Below are 20,102 nucleotides of genomic sequence, written 5' to 3' on the forward strand. Positions count from 1 at the left end.
ATTTTGAGTTTGTGTAGTTTAGTTTTTCACATTCTGGCATCACAAGAGATTTTGTTCCATTCATGGATAGCAACAACATAATTAGACATAATGTAGAGGAAAAAAAGGCAGACATGGTCAAGAAATACTTCTGTCTTGTAGCTGGGCAGAAGGCACATTAAATATTAATAAATGATGCAAATAAAATACTGCCTGACAACAAATTATGAAAAAGTGGGAGATGGCACTGGAATGGGCTGAACTTTTTAATGTGATGTCAAAAGTAAACAATAGGAATTCAATGGGGAAAAAAAATAGTGTTATTTAGGGAAGAAGTATGCAGGTCATCAGTAGAGGAGGGTGACCTTTGTCCTGGGAATCCTTCTCAGAAGAGGAGCTTCAGTCACAGCAGCAATTCTCAGACACAAGCTCGTCCCAATGAGGGGGTGTAACAGAAGGAATTAATCCAGTCTATGGCAAAATAAAATGGAAACTGCAGCAAAGGGGGATAGATTCTTCGATTCTTCCTATCTCTGTATCTGGTATTAGTGTGACTACTGATGAGGTGTTAGTTCTATTTCTGATATTTTAAAGAGAAAAGAGCTCCTTTAACTGGAGTGGAGTCAGAAGAGAAAAATGAAAATTATTAAGTGATTGGGAAGTGGGCTTTACAGGGAAAACTTACCAAAGAAGAGATTAAGAAGTTATTTGATCATCTAATGTACACTTGTAAAATAGAAATATTAATTTCCACTTTTTTAGGAGGAGATTTAATCACATTGATAAAATACAAGAGTGAAGAATTCTGTGATGGAAATGGTATAGCTATGCTTAATTCTGGTATACACAAATTAAAATCTATGGAGATTTTAGGATGCAAAAATCACCTGCTTGACTGTTTCAATTAAAAATTCAACAGTTACTAACATTCAGCTCTTTGGGTTTCTTGGAATCATTTGAAGGCAACCCTCCTCTTTGGTTTGGTATTCCATTAACCCTTGCTTAGTTTAGCAATGCAGTTTTCTTCCTACTGGTTACATGTCTGCTTTCAAGAAAGTCTGCTCCTGTGACTTGTCCCAGAACAATTCGCTTATACAGGTCCTCATTAAAAATATCAATAGCCTAACTACACATTGAGATAATCTCAGATTTTAGAAATCATCCAGGTAACAATCCAAACAGATTATATCCCAGTGTTGGGCAGGAAAAGCAAGGCTTTCCAGAGGTGAAGAAGCTCTGTCATATCCTGGAATTGACACTATTTGCGCTGAACCCAGGCTGGAAGCCATTTGGAATATGGGATCAGGTTAAGAATTGAAATTACTGGACTAGCAGGACTTTGCTTGGTGCTGCAGAAGTATCAACTCTCAGGTACTGCAGCAGAGAAAACAAAGTTTTGATGGGCTCAGTACCCTTTGTCCTTCATCCATCATAGCTTGGCTTTGGTTTTATTCATTTTTGCTATTTCTTAGTTTTCTGCAGGTCCTTCAGTTCAGTATTTGACATGGGTTCAAAAAATATGACATGAAAAAACCTCATAATTATTCTGTCATTATGGTTTTGTATATTTAAACATATGAATCCTCTGTAAATAAGTAAAAGGTTATGAAAAAGAATTTTAGCTCTGCAGTCTGTTTGGTTTTTTATTTTACTTTGATTTGGAAATGTCATGGTTCACTGCAAGCTCACCAGAGTGAGTTTAATGGATTAGAATATATTATTAAAATGAGACTGCTAGAGAAGTATATTGCACAGATGTGGAATACTGTGAATGTGTTACTGTAAATTCTGCTGCATTAAAAGGCAGTGTACCATTATCTTCTCTTTATTGCCTTATAGGATTATGGGCAAGAACACCACTGCAAGTTCACTACATTGGGAATGTTTTATCTATTTTCAGTTTTTCTTCATTTATGTTGATACATCAAAAAAGAGCTCTTGAAGATAAATATATAAAAGCATTACTCTTTCATGTGGTATTATGGACACAAAATGTGCATATATGTGCTTTTGAGATGTTTGTGCTATTTTTTGTTTTCTGAAACATGATTTAAGGATTTACTTCATTCAAGAAAATCTCTTTTCATAAACAACTCATCTTCTCCTTCCTTGCCTCAGGGTATTTCCTTGCCTCTTCTATCCAAAATAAAACAAAACAATCTTGTGTTAGATTGCCCATGATCTATTTTAAAATCTAAAATTTTAAAAATCTGGTTTTAATTGGACAGATCTTTGTTTTCTGTAACAGCATCTTGGCACCTGTGATTAGCAATGTTATATGTAGCTAGAGAACAGCTCATTCCCTGAAAATAGTGTAGAAGGCACACCAATGGGAAAGGCGTCAACAGCCCTCAGTCTCCAGTTGCTGCTTCTTACAGTCATAGAATAAGTGAGTTGGAAGGGACTCACAAGGATCATTGACTCCAGCGGCTGGCCCTGCACAGGATATCCCCCAAGAATCACATTATGCATCTGGGAGTGTTGTCCAAATGCTTTTTTAACTCTGTGGAACTACCGAGTCTTCTTCCAGCTCTCACTGCCAGAGTGGCTATTGGCGCTGCTCTGAGGCTACTGCAGGATGTGCAGCATATTGCCCTTCACTCAGCGCCCTTCCCGAGCACAGCCCAGGCTAAGAACTCCTGTTTTGGCTTTGACTCTGTTTTTCTGGCTGAGTGGAATGGTTTAAATGACAACCCCAGTCACTGACTCGAACAGCAGATGTCACTGTTGGCAGCATGGTCCTTTGCCGCCTGTGCACAGCAACCGGTACAGAGGAACCACAGCCACTTACAAGACTCTTCCAAGAAGTGGGGGTGTGGGGATGCTCCAGAGAAGGGAGCATGAAGGTTGATATAGGTATGACAGTACTCACTGGGAGGCCCAGTGACCATCAGTGATAAATCAAAAATCACCATGAATCCTGATTTAAGTAGAGGGGGTAAAACTAGGTGGAAGTTGTACCTCGTTCTGTATTTTGAAGATATGCTCCACTTTATTTCCTTGGGGTGGAAGACCTAATTATGCAATCTAAAAGAAATACCCAAACTTATTGTTTCTATGTTCCTGGAGCAGAAAGCATACTGCTGCATAAGAGTATTGCACTTCTTTCACATTTATGTTTGAGGGAAAAAGGCGCCCATGTTAAGTGATCAGAGAATTTCTGAACCAGTATTTGAAAACGCCATTTTTCTTCTTTATGTTAACCCCCTCACACTTCAATTTGTTCCAATTACTGAACATGGCATATTTAGTTGTACAGTCACATAGAAGAACCAAGGTCTTTTACGAGTGATGATGTCCACAACACCACTGACAGCTGTAGAGACAACAATCTTGAGACAGTTTATCACTTTTCCTGATTGTCTAGAGAGACTAAAAGCAAAGCACCACTGATTCCAAACATCCAGTCGCTTGCTTGCCAGGGCACCTTTGACCTACAGTTCAAGAAGCTAGTTTGCAGTTCAGCAGATTCTTTGGCTTGGTATGTTTGATTTAAAAGGCAATCTTTAAAATCTTTAAACCCTTTAAAGATGTGGAGAAATGAGCAAACAGGAATCTCATAAAGTTCACCAAAAAAAAAAAAAAAAGCAAGGTCCTGTACCTGAGGAGGAATAACTTCATGCACCAGTACACACTCCAGGCCAAGGTGATCCTTGGTGATACAAGGTGACTGAGGAAGGTGATCCTTGTCCTCTGCTCAGCACCGGTCACATCTGGCATGCTGGGTATAATTATGGGCTTCCCTGTGCAAGAGTTCAGCAAAGCACCACACGAGTATGATTAAGGGACTGGAGTACCTTGCACATGAGTAAAGACTGAGTGAGTAGGAATCTTGAGTCTGATGAAGAAAAGGCTCTGTTGTATCTCATGAATGTACAGAAATGCGTGAAGAGAGGATGCAAAGAAGATGGAGCAAGGCTCTTTTCAGTGGTACTCAGTGACAGGATCACAGGAAATGGTAATAAACTGAGACAAGGAGTTTCCCTCTCAACATCATGAAACACCTTTTTCCTGTTGGGTGACCAAGCAGTGGAGCATGTTGACCTGAGAGGCTGGGGAATCTCCATTCTTGGAGATACTAAAAAGAATGCCTGGACATGATCCCGGGCAATTGTCTCTAGGGGGCCCTGTGTAATCAGATTGAACAGGATGGCCTCCAGGTGACAGCCTTCCAACCTCCATCATCCCATAATCCTGTGACTCCTTTGGTATAAGCATCAACTACATATCCTTTTGCTTTCACCTTTACAGAACATATGATAATCAGCAACAGTTCTGACATTTCATACCCCAAGGATTATGTATTATTTAATACTTAAAGTTTGCAGACTTTGACTAGATTCAAAATATTTTTTAAAATTCTTGCTCAGTGTAATCTTTTTATGGTGTGGGAAGCTGTTTCTTTATTAGTGTGTTTCATTTATGAAAACACAAGTGCAGCTAACTAGAATTTATGCTTTTGTGATGTTTTCCACAAAGAAATTCAAAGGAGAGAACTTGAAATATTGTCATGTGTCTTATATGTGGACACAAACATTTCATAATACATGCTTGACCATATGAAATTAATAACTTTTTAACATATTTTACCTGGGAATAAGATACCAAAAAAATGAATGTTTGTATGAATTATTTCTTTTCTAGTGATAATAAAGCTTATCCCAAGGATTTGTGAGACCACGTACTGAAATCATAAAATTGACATAATTCAGTTCAATAGATTCAGTTCAGGAGCTGAAAGCACCCAACATTCTAATACCTATTCTATTTCATATAGGTATTTTTTACTCCATCATGTCACTTAACACAATTCTTTTTTTGATGCTCACTGAAAAGTGGACATAATAATATCATGCTGTGTTCTTCAAATAGTTTCAATCCTCCAAAAAGTGCAAACATTGGGATTCTGGGTTTTGGACAACCAGACTAGAATGAAAATTGCCATGGAATGATTCATACAATTCAGCAACATCTCTAGCAGTCTAGAAGTGCTAAATCATAGTATTGATGGATCAGTTCCATTTTTGCTAAAAATTTGCACAGATTGATTTTATTTTTGCAGCATGGTTTTTAGCCTCACTTAGCAATAACATAGGATCGAGATTCCTTTGTTATTGGCTAAGTCAGGCATCAAAATACTTCAGATTCATGCAAAGAAACTGCATTTTTGAGGGGAAAAAAGAGATATGAAAAGTGTGTAAAAGGGGAAAAGTTCCTGAAAGTGCATGGATAATACACAGAAGAAATGTACTTCAGGATGCTACTGCTAAAACATGACATTTCATGTTTTGTCTGCTTCCCCCCCTAGATACAACACAGCAAATTTACACTAAGTGCTTTCTTCTGGCTGAGGTGGGAACACTTAACTCCTTGCAACAGAAGAGAGGGACTGTTAAAAGCATTAGCTCTGTAAACCTGTGAACTTGAATAATAGTACATAAAACACCTTAAATACTTCAAGAAATTCACTGCCAAAGGAGCTGTTATTGAGAATTTCCTCCATCCTTCCCTTCATGCCAATGAGCAGTAATCCTCTATTGCTGGCCAGCTTCTTTCTTACATGCAGCCAAAAGAGAAGACCAGGCTCTTGGGACCCTTCCTGGCTAATCAGACATGCTTTGTGGTTTTCCAAAGCCATTATGCAGCAGTGAATACACAGAGTAATTCCACAGATATGACAAAACGTAGGAAACCTAAATGTTTGTACAAGTATCAGAAATACACAAAAGATACAGTGAGACTGTTACTATGGGAGGTTTAATACCAAGACTGCATCAAGAATTTTTTGGGAATATTCATCAGACACTAATTTGGACCTCATCAGTCCTAGGGGTTTTGGAACAACCAAAATTCTCCATCTTCTCCTCTCTTTGTCCACAGAAATTTCAGCAGTATGAATTATGAATCAGAGTTAACAGAATTGAATGCTAAGTCAGTTTAATGAGTGGCTTGGAGTGAGTTTGAGCTTTTACCATGAAGTCATTGCTCATATTTCCACAGCTAACTTTGAGGCAAAGCTCATATCACATAATTTCCATTCTAAACTTTTCATTTTCTACTCTAAACTTTTAATCAAACTAACACTAATTTAAAATCATTCTCTGTGCTTACTTTCAGATTCATAGTATGTCTTGACTGAAAACAAGTAATTGCTCAGTAATTTCTCCTATACATGCCTGAAAGCAAAAAAAAAAAAAGACAAAAAAAGGCCAAAATTCTGGGGAAAAAAGGGCTAGTATATTAATTTGAAGCAGAACCTGGCATAGTCTTTTTTCACTGATACTCTGGGAAATCTTTGTAGAACTGTCTACGCAGCAAGCTGTTCAAATGTATGTAAGTGGATAGAGCAGGCTTTGGAATAACAAGAAAAGCTGGATGAGCATAAACATTATCTGGCTCCATCGATTCTGCAGACCTTCATCATAAATTCAACCAGAAACAAAGACCTTTTACTGTCAGATATATACATGCATCAGAAGCTGACAACAGGAAAAGCAGCACTCCTCCTCCTTTCCTCCCTCATGCATGTATACAGTTTTTCTTTGCAGGACTTTTAAAACACTTTTTAAAACTAAAAATCTCACTGCATATGGGAGAATTTTTTGGTGTGTGCTTTTTTCTCTGAAGACATAGCTGTCAGATAAAATTCACTGTTATTAAATTAACAAATATTTATAATGCTGAAAATACTGATTACTTTTTAGAGTTCTACAGTAGCTACATGTGACAGAAGTCAGACTCACTGAAGATATTTGGCAGTTTAAGTGTTCAAAAAAAACCCCAGTGTAACCAATATATATTTTCAAATATTTTTGTCAGATGCTTCTAGAAATTAATTCTGTTGCCATACTTCACAATTCATTCTATACTCAAAATCTGTGTGCAAGCAGCAAAAAGCTGAACTATGGAAATTTTCAGGGAAACTGCTGCAGCTCCTGCTTCAGAGCCATTTGTGGATAGTACAAGTCAGAGCTGTAACAGCTGTACATTTCACCAGGGATGACACTCCAGTGGATCATCAAATTAAGGGAGTCTCCTATTAAGGAAGGACAAGGTACAAACACAGGTTTATTTGATCACAGTCTGTTCCAGAGACAGCCTTATTATGAAAGAAGAAGCAAGCGGAGAGTACCAGGATATTAACTACATTAGCAAAGACTGGAGTGGGTATGTTTCTTGTTATGTGACAGGATGCAAGTATAGAGCTTTGAAGACCTCCTTTGGATACAGCCATTTCCATACTTGTGTTCTCAATTTTCACATAGACATTTTTTCTTCTAGTTAACACAAAACAGTTATGATTCTAACTTCCTTTAGCTCAGTTCTTTATGCACTACTTACCACGGGAATTTCTTCAAGCCACTTAAACATGCATATGCAAAGCAAAAGATAGGAATGATTAGCTCTTTCACATTGACTACCTCTTGTTATTTATCATATTTTCTGACAGATACTTAAATCATGCCATAGCTAGATTGTTCTGTGCTTTTGGACACCTCATTCATAGGAACCCTTCTGTGTTTTGAATAAAGCATGCTTACATCTTCTGAACTATGCTGGCTTATGTAATTAAGGCAAACAATCTGTGGTATGCTGTCAGCTGACAATGTCAGCACAACATGCTAGGCAGGTTATCAGTTGAAATACAGGAGGTATACTTGAAAAAATACCTTCAAAAAGCCATACGTTCTCACTGGCAATATTAAAGGTCTGTTTACACAAATAACACCTACTTTTTGTCCATCTGATGTCAAGCACTGTCATGCTTAAGTAGTCTTAAACTGGCATTTTGGATTGTAGACTCTACCAATGGATAGAAACACAATGAAGTACTCAAATAATGGAAAATAGAGGGAGGAAGGGGAGAGCCTAACACCATGCAGCAGTTTATACTTCAGTGTAAGCACATCTGTATATAGACACACAAGCATATACATAAAAATTAGACAATTATGCAATGACTTCAGTGTATTCATTTCCATTTATTTAAGAACGACAATTTCCATTTATTTATGAGAATTAAAATATTGCTGTCTTCTTATGAGAAGTATTACATAGGTAAAGATGGTTATAACTCAGATCCACATCCATGTGGATCTCATCTGACCAATAATCAAAGATGTGGTTCTGCTTGCCTTGGTGGTGACAGAGAGTAGGAACTGAGCATTCCCTCAGGTGTTGTGACTACCTTCAGAGGAAGTATTGACACAAATGATGTTCCAGTTTTGTCTTGATATTACAGATTTTCTAATTTTATTCTTCCTTTTGTGTGAATTATTGAGGGACTAGGAGTACAGGAGTGCTGCTGTATAACAGGCCTACTTTTTCAAGATGAAAAAGGCTATATAAAAGGCTTGTTATAAAAGCTCCTGGTTAATGCCAAAGAGAAGTAACTGGCAGTTGGTTTCAGAAAGAAATGTATATCCTCTATAGATTTGTATCAACTTACATAATGAAATGTCTTATTGATAATGCAAAATGAACTTTAAAACAGAAAAAGAAATTCAGTTTATCCTGTCCCGCAACTGCCATATGTAATTTCTCACTATAGAGCAACTCCTATAAACAAATTATAAAATTGAGTAGACTGTTTAAAAGGACACAAACTAAATGCTTGGTAAATGTGGGGACGGTTTCTTACTGCTGGACAAGAAAACAGGCCCTTACAAGCCAAAAAGCTCATTGAAACAATATCCTCAATGAAAAGAAATGCATCTGTCTCTTTAATAGGCAATGATCCTGCTGCATTCCCTAAGCAGCTCAACTCTTATGGATATCTAGAAGTTAGCACAGCTCAGTTTTTCTCCACTGGTAACTACCAGGACCTTACTTCATGTACGAAGTACAGTTTCACTGCACATTACCTTAGACGTCAAAATCTTCAAAAAAGTCTGGAGGAGGGAGGCATATGGGTCATTTGGAGACAAGACAGCAGAATAAAATAAGTAGAATGACTAAAATAATGCAGTTCTTATCTGTACCAGACTGGCAATTAGCTAAATTTAAAAAATATCTTGCTGGTACATTTTTCTATTTAGGAGCAGACCCAAAAGTAGATAGCTGCAAATGAGTTACTTCAGTGCTTGTCAGATATGTGGCCTCTGAAGTGGAATCCAAAAACTTGCTATGCACAGAATAAGTCCAGTACTTAATAAGTGTAGAATAAGTGTACTTAATAAGAAGAATAATTTATAGAGCTGAATACTAGAAAGCTATAATGGAGAAGATAAACAGACATTAAAAAAACCCCAAAAACAAACAAAAACAACCCTAAAAAAAACAGCAAAAAACCCCCAACAACAACAAAAACAAAACAAACCCCAAAAAAACAAAACAAAAAGCCAACAAAAAAACAAGCAAACAAAAAAATCACCACAAAACCAGCTCTGGGTTTGAGACTCCCTCTCCCAGGAAAATCTTGTTACTTAAAACCAGTAACTTCAAATAAAAAGAAATAAAACATTCTAGGAAACAGGGACTTAAGTTACCTAGGAGTTCCAGCTGCTAACCTAAAGAGTCATATTCCCCCATTGATGCTCTACTTCTGGTGCCAGATCTTGGAATCAGATACACATGCAAATTAATAGAGCTCATTAAATTACCTTCTATCAGCTGAACCATGGTAACCAGCCTGGGGTACTCTTCTCCTATAGCAAATGAGAGATAAACACTCAGTAACTCACACCTGGTGTCTATACTTAATGCGACTTAGCTGCTTGCTTTTCAGGCCACAAGTCCAGGGCACCCGCGGCGTACACATATGCTTCACTGGTGGTTCTGTTATAAAAAAACCAAAGCAAGAAACACAAAAACAAAACTAAAGACACTTAGTTTAGGTACTTCCATGGTGAAAGAGGGGTTCCTATTTGTATTTAAATTTTGAACTCAGTTATTTTAAATATCAAGGTCCTTTTCAGGAACCCTTGAACCTTACTGGACTTTAGCAAGAGTTCACAAGGATGCGAAGGGAGGTTGGCGGAACCTGAACCGCTGGGAGAGGGAACTCGACACCGTCCCGACTCCGGGCATGGAGGCAGCGGCAAAGCTGCCTTTTCCCGGGGCACATTCCCCGCGCTCCGAGGGCCAGGACATGCCCCGCGACAAAGCCTCCTGCGTCACCCGATGCAGGGCCGCGGCAAAGTTGGCAGACAAAGAATGGGACGCGCCGGTGTCCCTCATGCCGGGCCGCTGCTGTTCCCCGCGGGGCGGCGGTGACCGCGGGGCCGGGGCTGCGGGGACGCGGCCGGAGCGCCCCGAGACCGCCCGTCCCCCGCGGGGGGCTGTCTCCTGCCCCCACGCCGGCCGAGCCCCCGGGCAAAGCTCGATGGAAGCAGGCGGGCCCCTCTCGCAGCCTTTCCCCCGTTCCTGCCCGCCGTCCGGCCCTACGCGCTGCCCCGCCGGACGCTTCCGCGCCGCATCCGCGGCCGGGGCCTGCCCGGCCCAGCCCGGCGGGCAGCGCGGCCAGGGTTAACCCTGAGGAATGCGGCGGGAGGAATGTGCATGCAGATGAGATGGATGCTAATCTCATGCTAATGAGCGGCGGCCGCGGCCGCCCGGGGCTCAGCCGGGCTCCCCGCGCCCAGACGGCAGCTGGGCTCCGCCGGCAGCCCTGACCCGCCGCCGCGGCGCGGGCGAGGCGGCAGCCCGGGCATGGTGGACTGAGACCCGGCAGAGGGCTTCCCTGGGCTCCCGCGAGCCCCCGCTCCCGGCCCCTTCCCCGGCCCGGGTCGGGGCTTTTCCCGCTTCCCGTCTTTCTTTCTGTCCCTATGGAGCAGCTACCCCCGCCGACCGACCATGCCTAGGAAAGCGGGGAATGGGCAGCTTCCCTTACCCGATGGCTGGGAGGAGGCGAGGGATTACGACGGCAAAGTCTTCTACATCGACCACAACACCAAGCAGACCAGCTGGATCGACCCCCGGGACAGGTGGAGCGCGGGCAGGGAGGCGGCGAGGCCCGGGCGGGCGGTGGGCTCGGAGCGGCCCCGCCGGGAGGGACGGGCGCGGGGCGCGCCAGAGGATCCCCTCTCGGGACGGGGAGCGGGGGGGCAGGAGAAGCCCTTGCTTGCAGCCGGGCACGCCGTGCCCTCCTTCCCGCAGGCACGGGCACAGGCTTGTTTCTAAGCCTGTGGCGTGAGTTGGTGTTGGGGCGGGAAGGGAGGGAGAAGCCGGTAGAGTTCCTCTGGGAGCGGCCGGGGGTTGCTGGCATTTGGGGAGTTCCCGACAGGTACCAAAGTTTGCGAGTTCCTCCCAAACCGGAGGCGCTGGCTCCTCGCCCTCCCTCTCCCCCGGGCGCTGCGGAGCGGGGCCGCCTCCCCCCTCCTGGCTGGCGGAGCATCCCGGGCGCGGGGCCCTCCCGTGTGCCCCGCTCCCCGGAGCGCTGTGCGGGGCTGCCGGGGAAGGAGCCGGGGCTGCCGGAGGCCTCGCGTGCTCGCTAGGCCTCAGAGAGCCCAAATCCGCTCGGCCCCCGCCGGCCGGAGCCCGCCGTGTTCGCTGCCCCTGCCGGGGCTGAGCTCTGCAAAACTCAGCCTGTGGAAGTGCTTCAGCCAGTGAAGCAGCCTGCGCGAAGGCTGCTCGTCCCGGAGTGCCCGGGGCAGCTCTGCCGGCTGGACACGGATGCTGGCTCTGTGCCTCGGCTTCAATGACTGTTTTTAATGGCTGGATCACAGGCGCGCAGGATACCTAGTGCAAAACGTATCTTTTGTCCGAAGTGGTGCTGAAAAGTAATTAAACCCCAAAACGTTGTGCATATTATGAAATACGGTGTTGCAACTGGAAACAGTACAGTCTTATTAGGTAAAAAAACAAAAGCAAACCAACTTCTAAAAGACACTATCAATTTATGAAACAAGCAGCACTGAATTATAAATGAGGGCCTTGGTTTATATTTCTCAGGAGAACTTAGAAAAGGTGGTTGTGGCGAAGCTTGCTGGTTGCAAGTTGCAGAGGAAAGTTTTGACGAGCATCATGTGCTGTGTAAGGCCTGCTGCTCAGTCTTACTTGCTATAACAGCAAATTCCAGTGGTGGCAAACTTCATGCTTAAATTCCTCTGTACTTCACAACATGTTAATTACCTTGTAAATATCAGTGAGGTGATAAGGTATACAGGACAATGTTATTTATTGCACCTGGCATTCTTGGGTGATTTTTTTTATACAGGCATATAAAACTTCTGTCTTTACTGTCTCTAGAGTTAGTGGATATGTTTTTGTTCAGTTTTAGACCTTAAATGTATGTTTTCAAAGCAGAATAGATGATAGTATGATTGAGGTAAAGTAAAATGTGATATGGAATGAACTTGTAATACTGCCTCAATTAGTATACTACTAATTTAATTTAATACCTTCTGTAGTCTTGAAAAGTTCAAGACTATTCATATTTGATGTTAAAATTCACTCTCATTAACAGAGTAGACAGTGACATAACAGTTGTGTGTTTGCCATCCTATAGGAATAGGATAAATATTGTTTCATTAATACCTTATAGGTGAAAGGGAAACCAAGTCCTGAGAGCTTACTCCCTTAGTTCTCATTACAGATTATAAAGACCTTTTCAGAAGAGTAGTGTTTGAAATAATTGTTAACCTGCGTCAGTCATGCAAAACAAACAAAAAGGGATTTTGCCCTAGGTACTTAAGAGAATCCATGCTTTAGTGTACATGGCTCAGCTGTGAAGCTAAATTCCCTGCATGGAGGAGAGACTGACAAGCCCATCTGATGTGCAGCTTGCAGTATTTGTATTTATATTGGTGACTTGTTTTGGAAAAGCTGATAAGAAATTCGTGAAAGTCTTGTGATAATTTTGCTTTAGATTCAGTTTTATCTTCCGTGTATTTAGAGAATATGCATTTGGAAACCACACAGAACATTATTTGGGCTTCCTGTCAGAAAAGTTGAAAAGTGGTTTTCCAAGTTTGTCAATACAATAAAATCTGGATTAATGTAGTTTCTAAAACTTATAATAAATTGTCAAAATGAAGGTAATGAATTATAAAGACTGAAAGCATGTTGACTTGTCTGGTGATACTTTAGGACTTTCTTTTTCCCCAACTATTTTATCTCATAGAGATCATAAAGTTTTCATGATGTACCTGTGGAATATTATAGTACACAGGCTTCTAAAATATTTCATTGGTAAAGCAAGTGTAAAATAGACAAGTTTTTACTGACAGTATTCCTTCTGCTGTTGTTACACTGCATTCCCTGGATGATTACATAGAAAAGTCATGTTTGATGTTCTAAAATAATTTTTATCCTCTTTGATTTAGAAGATACAAATACTGAAGACTAGTGCTCTGAGACATTAGCCATATGTTTGTAAATTACCAGGTGTATTTGAGCACAGTTAGGAACTTTGTTACTGGTTTAAAATATTCACATCTAGAAATAAGAGGGCAGTTGAAAATGCCATATTTGAAAGCCTCTTGGTAAATTGTGTTTGTGGTTCTTGTGTTTTCAAATATTTTTTCTCATGTTCTTTTCTAGAACATATATTTGTTACTGCTTAGGTGGTGCAGGTCTGTTAATACAATTATAGCCTTGTGTACAACTGCAGAAAAAAACATCACCTTCAAGCTTGGGACTCAGTTTTCAGTTTTGCCCACTTTATGCATCTGAATAGTCCCACTGATGTTAGAGAATCTCACACTTTCAAGGGCAATAGTGACTTAGCTTGTGTTTTGGGAGTGTTGTGGAAGCTCAGGGGTTTTTAATGTTTTGCAATGTTCACCAGTGATTTTTCTCTTCAAACACTCTTCTGTGCTGATTTGTTTTAGAGGTTAGTGGCCCAAAAGAGAGGGCCACTTGAACTTGAAGATCTATAATTCAGATAGACAGAAAGACATAAAGGCAAGAATGTGAGAGTTGTAGCAACATTTTCAGTCACGAAATATATAGATTTAATTTCTCTGTTCCTGACTCTCTCAAGCTACAACAAGCTGAGAACTTGCTGGTCATGACAGTTCTTCTGGAACTGGCTTATCGTAAGCAGAGAAATAGCCCAAAGTATGAATTTTGTCCTCCTACTACTTGACAAAAATATTAAAAGACAACTATGGACTGAAGAGGTTGAAGCAGATGAAAAGGGGAGAAAGGGTTAGAGGAATGCATACTGTTTTTTGAAGTTCCCTTGAAACTCTTTCATGTTCTTGGAATACTGAGTAATTGTAAAGTATTGCTTTGGGGTTTTTTTCTGATAATTAATAGGGGCTTGGGTGGGACAGGAATTTGAGAAGGAGAATTCTTTTTTTGCATCATTCAACACATTTTAAGTAGGCCTCATGTTTGTTATATTCCTTAGTGGAACCAACAGAGTAACACACCAAGGAGGAATGAAATGGGAGATAGGAATCTCAGTAATCTGAATTTTTCAGAAGTTGAATGATACTTGGTTTTCTTACTGTGAATTCAGGGCTTCTCTTATCTTGATTTCTACATAATAAATAGTCCAGTGCACACTGCTGATCACCATTGACTCAAAACAGATGTTTTTTTAATAGCTTGCCTATAATGAGTTCTGCATCACAAATTCTGAATCTGCGAGTGATCTTCATTTAAATCTTTATCTGCACTCCTGTCCCACTCCTGTCAGTGGTAAGGAATGAGATGCTATGAAAACAAAATTGTCCTTTCTGTTCTCACTTCACTTTCCACTGAGGTCTAAAATCTTTTAAAAATACATTTGTACATTTGAAATAGTTTATAGTATACTTCTGCTAAAATGTTTCGAGAGTACTTGCTAACTGTATAACTAAGAAAGTGCTTGAGAAGTATTGGATGTCAGAAAACCAGAGAACTTTACAAGTTAAGAGATTGTGAAAGAGTTTGCTTTGTGAGTAGGCAATGCAGTTTCCATTGCTGCTCTCATCTTTTGGGGAGGTGAAAACACTACAAGTTTTAGCATGGGATTTTGTAACTTGCTCTGGATTTGTCTGAATTGGGAAATTTACTAGGTTTCAGCAATTAAGTGTCATTTGCCCTTTTTCCATAGAAAAGAAGGGCAGTTTATTCCTTACCTTTTCACTGGAACTTGCTTTCTCTTGTCTTGTGACAGCAGAGACTGTGAGGACTGAAGATACTGAAGTTATTTAGGCAGGGGGACTTTCATCCTGTCTCTTTCCTGGACATTGCTGAAGCTCAGGGGTGCATGGTAGAAGACTTTCAGTCACAGCAGAAACAGGAGTCATATAAGACACAGGGCTCATTAAAGATAGCGAATAAGAGGCTAGCAGAAATGAAATAACATGGTGAGAGGCGTCATCAGAGACTCGAAAATACATTTGGATTGATTCTTTAATGCATGTAAGAAAGCTGTGCTGTGACAGATGAATAAAATAATAAGTGTTAGTTATTACAGTTTGCAAGGGATTGATCTTAATTCTGTTTTAAGTGCTGACCTCAACATTGATCATTTACCACTGCAGCAACTACCTGATAATAGCCTTTCTTTAGGCTACTGCTTGCTAAGAATGAATTTAATGGCAAAACATCACTGGTTTCTCATATAATTTCTCATTCCCTTTCTATCTTCGCTTCCCTTGTTTGCTAATAACTGAGGAGGGAATGAGGCTTTCATGTTCTGATGGTGTGGAGCTTCTAAATTATTGTTTCAACATACTTTATGACATTTGAGCCTTAATAAGCAATGGTCAACTTGCTCTTTTGAAAAATTAGTTGAGAATCCTTTGATGGCACTCCAAGATGTACAGCTTGAAATGATCCTGTAGTGAGATAGGGCAACAATTTTTTCCCCAAATATCTTTTTCTTCCCTGTTTCATCCTGTAGTATCATTTGCTGGTTTTTATCCCAATTCCACCTAATTTATTTCTGCCTCCTTGGCTGCTCAGGAATGTGCATGCTCCCTGTGAAACTGTCTAGTATCTCATTCTGATTTCAGTGACAGGTTGAGGACTGCTTTTACTTAATTGATCTATATTTATTCAAAATAAAACCCATCATGCAAGTACTGAACATGTAATGAGAGACTAGCTGTGTCTGAAGTTCTGACATCTTCATTTGTTTATCCAGTGTAAAGCAGAATTCTAATACTGCAGTGCTACTATAACTGTGATAGCATCACACAGTGTTAAAATACAAAGTGATTGTGTATGTGAGTTTTTTAACCAGTCTGTCATTTGCATGGGGCTGTGTGTTGTTGATTTTAGCATTAGTGAAAATGGCTATGGTAACTCCGAGATAACGCTTTTATTCTTTATTTCTCTGGAAGTGATAGAGCTGCACTGTGTCTTTCATCTCAGGGCATGTGAAGTTAAGAAGTCAGGAAATGCTGTGGACTATTTGCTTATGTGTGCAAAGTATGTACTGCTGGTCACAGCCAAGAACTGTGACCTGGTATGTGAGGTGGGACAAGTGCTATAGGCTGTGGTTTATCCAGACCTGTGTCTGTAGTACTTGCCTACTAGAACTGTTTTGATTAAAATCTATCTTGACTTACAAAATAGTGTTACAATATGCACAACATAAGACTTAATGAGAAGTTGTACACGTGAAGGAAAATAGCGAGAGTCAATATATAAATCAAATATGAAAAATTATTTATGACTTTAGAGATCTGTACAGATTGCATTAGGAGTTCTTGACTTTTTTTCCAGTTAAATAACCAGTCGTCAACTCTTTGGCTAAAATTCTGTGCTTTGAGCATGATACTAAGGTTATTGTAATAAGATAAGAGGATTTCTCTACTTCCACTTACTAATGTTTGTAACATCAACAGATAAGTTGAATTTTGTGAGAAGTGCTTTATTTTGGTTTTTTGCTACCTTCTTCTTTTTAGCCTAAAAAGGTGTTACAGGTATCTGTGATTTAACAATTTATACATCACACAGGTGACTGAAAACTGGACTAGTAGTCCTGGAAGTAATGAAAATATTGAAAATGGACAAACAAAAATTTACATACAGTAATATTTCCATGGTGATACACTTTCAGAAAGGCATGAATAGAAATTATGCTAAGATTCCACAACTGTTATGCTGTGGTGTTTAAGCTCTTATGGATTTAAGCTACCTGGAAGGAGAGTAGAAAAGTATTCCAGGAGGATAATGCAGCCTCCAAACTGGCATGGTTTTGCTTACATGTCCTCCTTCTGCCAGCAAAACTGAGCCCAGGAGACAATTTGGCTAAAATGAACCCCATTGTTTTTTAGGGTTGTTTTCCAGCAGAATCAGCGTGTTGTGTTGCTGACTGGGTACTAATGCTAGTGTGAGGCAGGAGGCATGTCCAGAGCTGGGAGCAGAAGGGGAGAATGGTGCTGTAGAAATCAAGATGAAGATCAATCCTAGTTGCCATGGAACTCTTGTCTTAGGTGTCCATTTCTGTTGTTGGGTGTTTCCTTTGTTTTCTTGTGCATGTCTTTGTGTTCATCTTTGCTGGGTGAGTCAGCAGAAAAACTGTCACAGATGTCCTCATCCTAAATATGTTTTCTGTAACCAAGAAACATTTATGATGTTGCAGAATTTTTTACTGACCTTTTAAAAGTTTGTTGCTGTGAAGCTTGTGTTGAAGAGAAATTTTGTCGTTGTGTGGTTGCAGAATTAGAAGCTGTTTTTTGAGAATGTGCTGCTGTTGACAGTATGCTTATGAATAGCTAATTTCTACTGTTTATGAAAGAGATAAGAAAATCTTTTATTTTGGTGCATTTAGTTCCTAATTTTTCATAAAATGTGTTTTATGCTCTGGTGCAAAGTGTCTCACCAGAATGATGGTGTAATCCAAGATTTTTAATGTCTTATTCTGTGAAGCAAAGTGGAGCCATTTGTCTTCATGCATTTGAGGTCATCATCTTATGGACAGCTTGACTTGTCCTTCATTTGGAAGGGGCAGCTAGTGGCTGAAAAGGGAAGTTATACCTTGGTTACAGTTTTCCTTTTGTGTTTGTTCAGAAATTTGAAGGGATTTGCATTGTGGATGTAGGTTTTGGGTCTTTTAAATAGCACATATTTAGAATTGATGGAGACTGTAGCTCTTCCCAGTGACTTTTTCCTTTGCAAAACCGTTAATGATGGTGAAGTTCCTACCTGATGAAGTCAATCTCTGACTCTTGTTTTTAAAAGAACTTTTTGGGGGAGAGATTCCTTTCCCCCTTTGTTTAAGTGTACTTTTTAAAAGCTAATTGGCTTTTGGATTTTTTTTTTGTTGGTTAGGACTTGTGGGCTAGAGGCAGTCTGTCGTCAGTTTATTCTATTGACTGAAACAATCATTTGCATCTTATAGAACAAGATCAGATGCTGTCCTTTGAACTTGGATACTGTTTGTACTTGAAGAAAAGCAACTTTATTTCATCAACTCTGAATACATATTGTATTCAAAGTAATTGTGTGGGTATGTAAAGACACATTATCTTGGGACTGCAAACTTGAACTTCTGTATACTCTTGCTGTGTGCAATACAATGTTTCAAGTTGGACCGGCTTTGATGTCTGTGCTATTTTTCTCAATTTGTGAAATAAAACTTCAATCTTTATTTGAAAAGCAAAAAATAACAACCTACTGGAATGCCTTCCATAATATGCTGATTGATTTGGTAATCATGCTTTCAGTATATCTAGAAATATAAGTATTTTTTGACTATTGGTATAGGGGGAAAGATCTAGGAGAATCTGTATTTTAACTAAGCTCTGTGAGGACACACCAACTTTCTCCTTGTTCGTAAAGGAATAGTATTTTACACACCTGTTGTTTCTTTTTAAAATAAGTGCTAAACTGTAGTCTTGTCCAGATAAGCTTATTTTAAGGCTTACAGATCAGACCGGTGAAGAATTCTTACTCTGATTCAATGCCTGGCCCTTCGGCCATAGGAGCTTACCTCCCTCATAGAGCTGGGAATGTCTGCCTGGGAATGGGGCTGGTTTTAATCATATGGCAGATGAACTTTTGATAGTCTGCAAATTGTGTACAAGCACATCATGCCATATGGCAGAAAATATGTCCAATGCATGATGAATGTCGCCTGCCTTTTAGCTAAGTGGCAGGCGTATGTCTTAGTACCATCTTGTCGAGATGGGTTTGACCAAAGCACAGGTGTCCCCTGTCGTATAGCTGCATGGCAGTGTTTTTATTGGGATCACACTGTGGAGGAGCAATTCTGGTCTCTTCTGCCTGTCACTCGCTAGGACACTTCTGGGCAGGGTATTTGATGTATCGTTCCCGTTGCGCTTCCAAAAGAAGACATATGACCCACTTTGCCTGAAAATGTGGGCATCTTAACTTTACCCGCTGTCTGTGATGGACTGCAGAAAATTGTCAAGGAAAGACATTTATTTATTCTTGATAGAGAAACAACGGGATGTTTTTTTTCCTTTGTCTAGTACTGTCAGTGGTTAAACTGCAGTGTAGCCCAGAAATGTCTGTCTTGTGAGAGGCCATGATGATCTGATCTGCAATGAGTGCTCTTACTGAAAACCTAGCCCTTCATTCTTAATGCGTATGTTATTGATTATGCAAAAAATGTCTATTTAGAGTTAAACGTTTTGCCTCTTCACCAATGTTAACAAAATGTTTCTGTGAAAACTCTTAATTAATCTTAGAAAACCAATTAAAAACAGTTTGCATCAGAGATGTGATTCAGATTTGTGTGGTGGATTTTTTAAATGCTGTTATTAGCCAAATAACTGTATTTTTAAAGTGCTGTTATTTAGCAAGTGATTACAGTGTCATCCTGTGATTTGATTCATGTTTTTTGAGCCATTCTGACTGTAGCCTGACTCTTGCAGAGCCTGACCAAGGGGTTGCTGGTTTTGGGTTCTGTTCCACAAAGTACACAGCAGAGACCAATTGTCAGTGGAGAATGATTTATAGTGCAGGAAGGCTGAAACAGCTGGGAGATGAACTACACAGGGAATATTTGGATGTTATTCTTAGTTTTGGGAAGGCAATGGGAAAAGTAGAACATCTAGTGATACCTAATGGACTTTGTTTCTGTGGAATGGACTGTGGTCACTACTGCTTATGAGGGTTCTTTGACTATGATTTAGTTAGTCTTTGGTGGGTTCATAAGAGATGCTAGTGATACCAAGTTTCCTTGTGAAATAAGTGACATTTTTGTTTCATAGATTATCCACCACTCAAGTGTACTTCAATTGTCATATGTGTGTTGTTACTTGGGACGT

The 20,102-nt window shown here is 40.2% G+C and overlaps 2 protein-coding genes across 2 annotated transcripts in view; one reads left to right on the forward strand and one right to left on the reverse strand.

Annotated features, from left to right (window-relative positions):
- The window catches only part of DCTD (dCMP deaminase), a 58,777-nt gene extending 47,891 nt beyond the window's left edge, over nucleotides 1–10,886 (reverse strand). The window contains exons 1-2 of the mRNA XM_041479992.1: nucleotides 10,811–10,886; nucleotides 9,582–9,756 (exon numbers count right to left, since the gene is read on the reverse strand). The gene's annotated coding sequence lies outside the window, so the exon portion shown is untranslated. The remainder of the gene's footprint in view (nucleotides 1–9,581; nucleotides 9,757–10,810) is intronic.
- WWC2 (WW and C2 domain containing 2) overlaps nucleotides 10,491–20,102 on the forward strand; it is a 95,551-nt gene continuing 85,939 nt past the window's right edge. Inside the window, exon 1 of the mRNA XM_041479987.1 lies at nucleotides 10,491–10,904. Coding sequence (XP_041335921.1) covers nucleotides 10,774–10,904 — 131 coding nt within the window. The 5' untranslated portion in view covers nucleotides 10,491–10,773. The remainder of the gene's footprint in view (nucleotides 10,905–20,102) is intronic.

The sequence above is a fragment of the Pyrgilauda ruficollis genome, unplaced genomic scaffold (genome assembly GCF_017590135.1).
Source record: "Pyrgilauda ruficollis isolate IOZ18807 unplaced genomic scaffold, ASM1759013v1 scaffold5, whole genome shotgun sequence".
Classification (NCBI taxonomy): domain Eukaryota; kingdom Metazoa; phylum Chordata; class Aves; order Passeriformes; family Passeridae; genus Pyrgilauda; species Pyrgilauda ruficollis.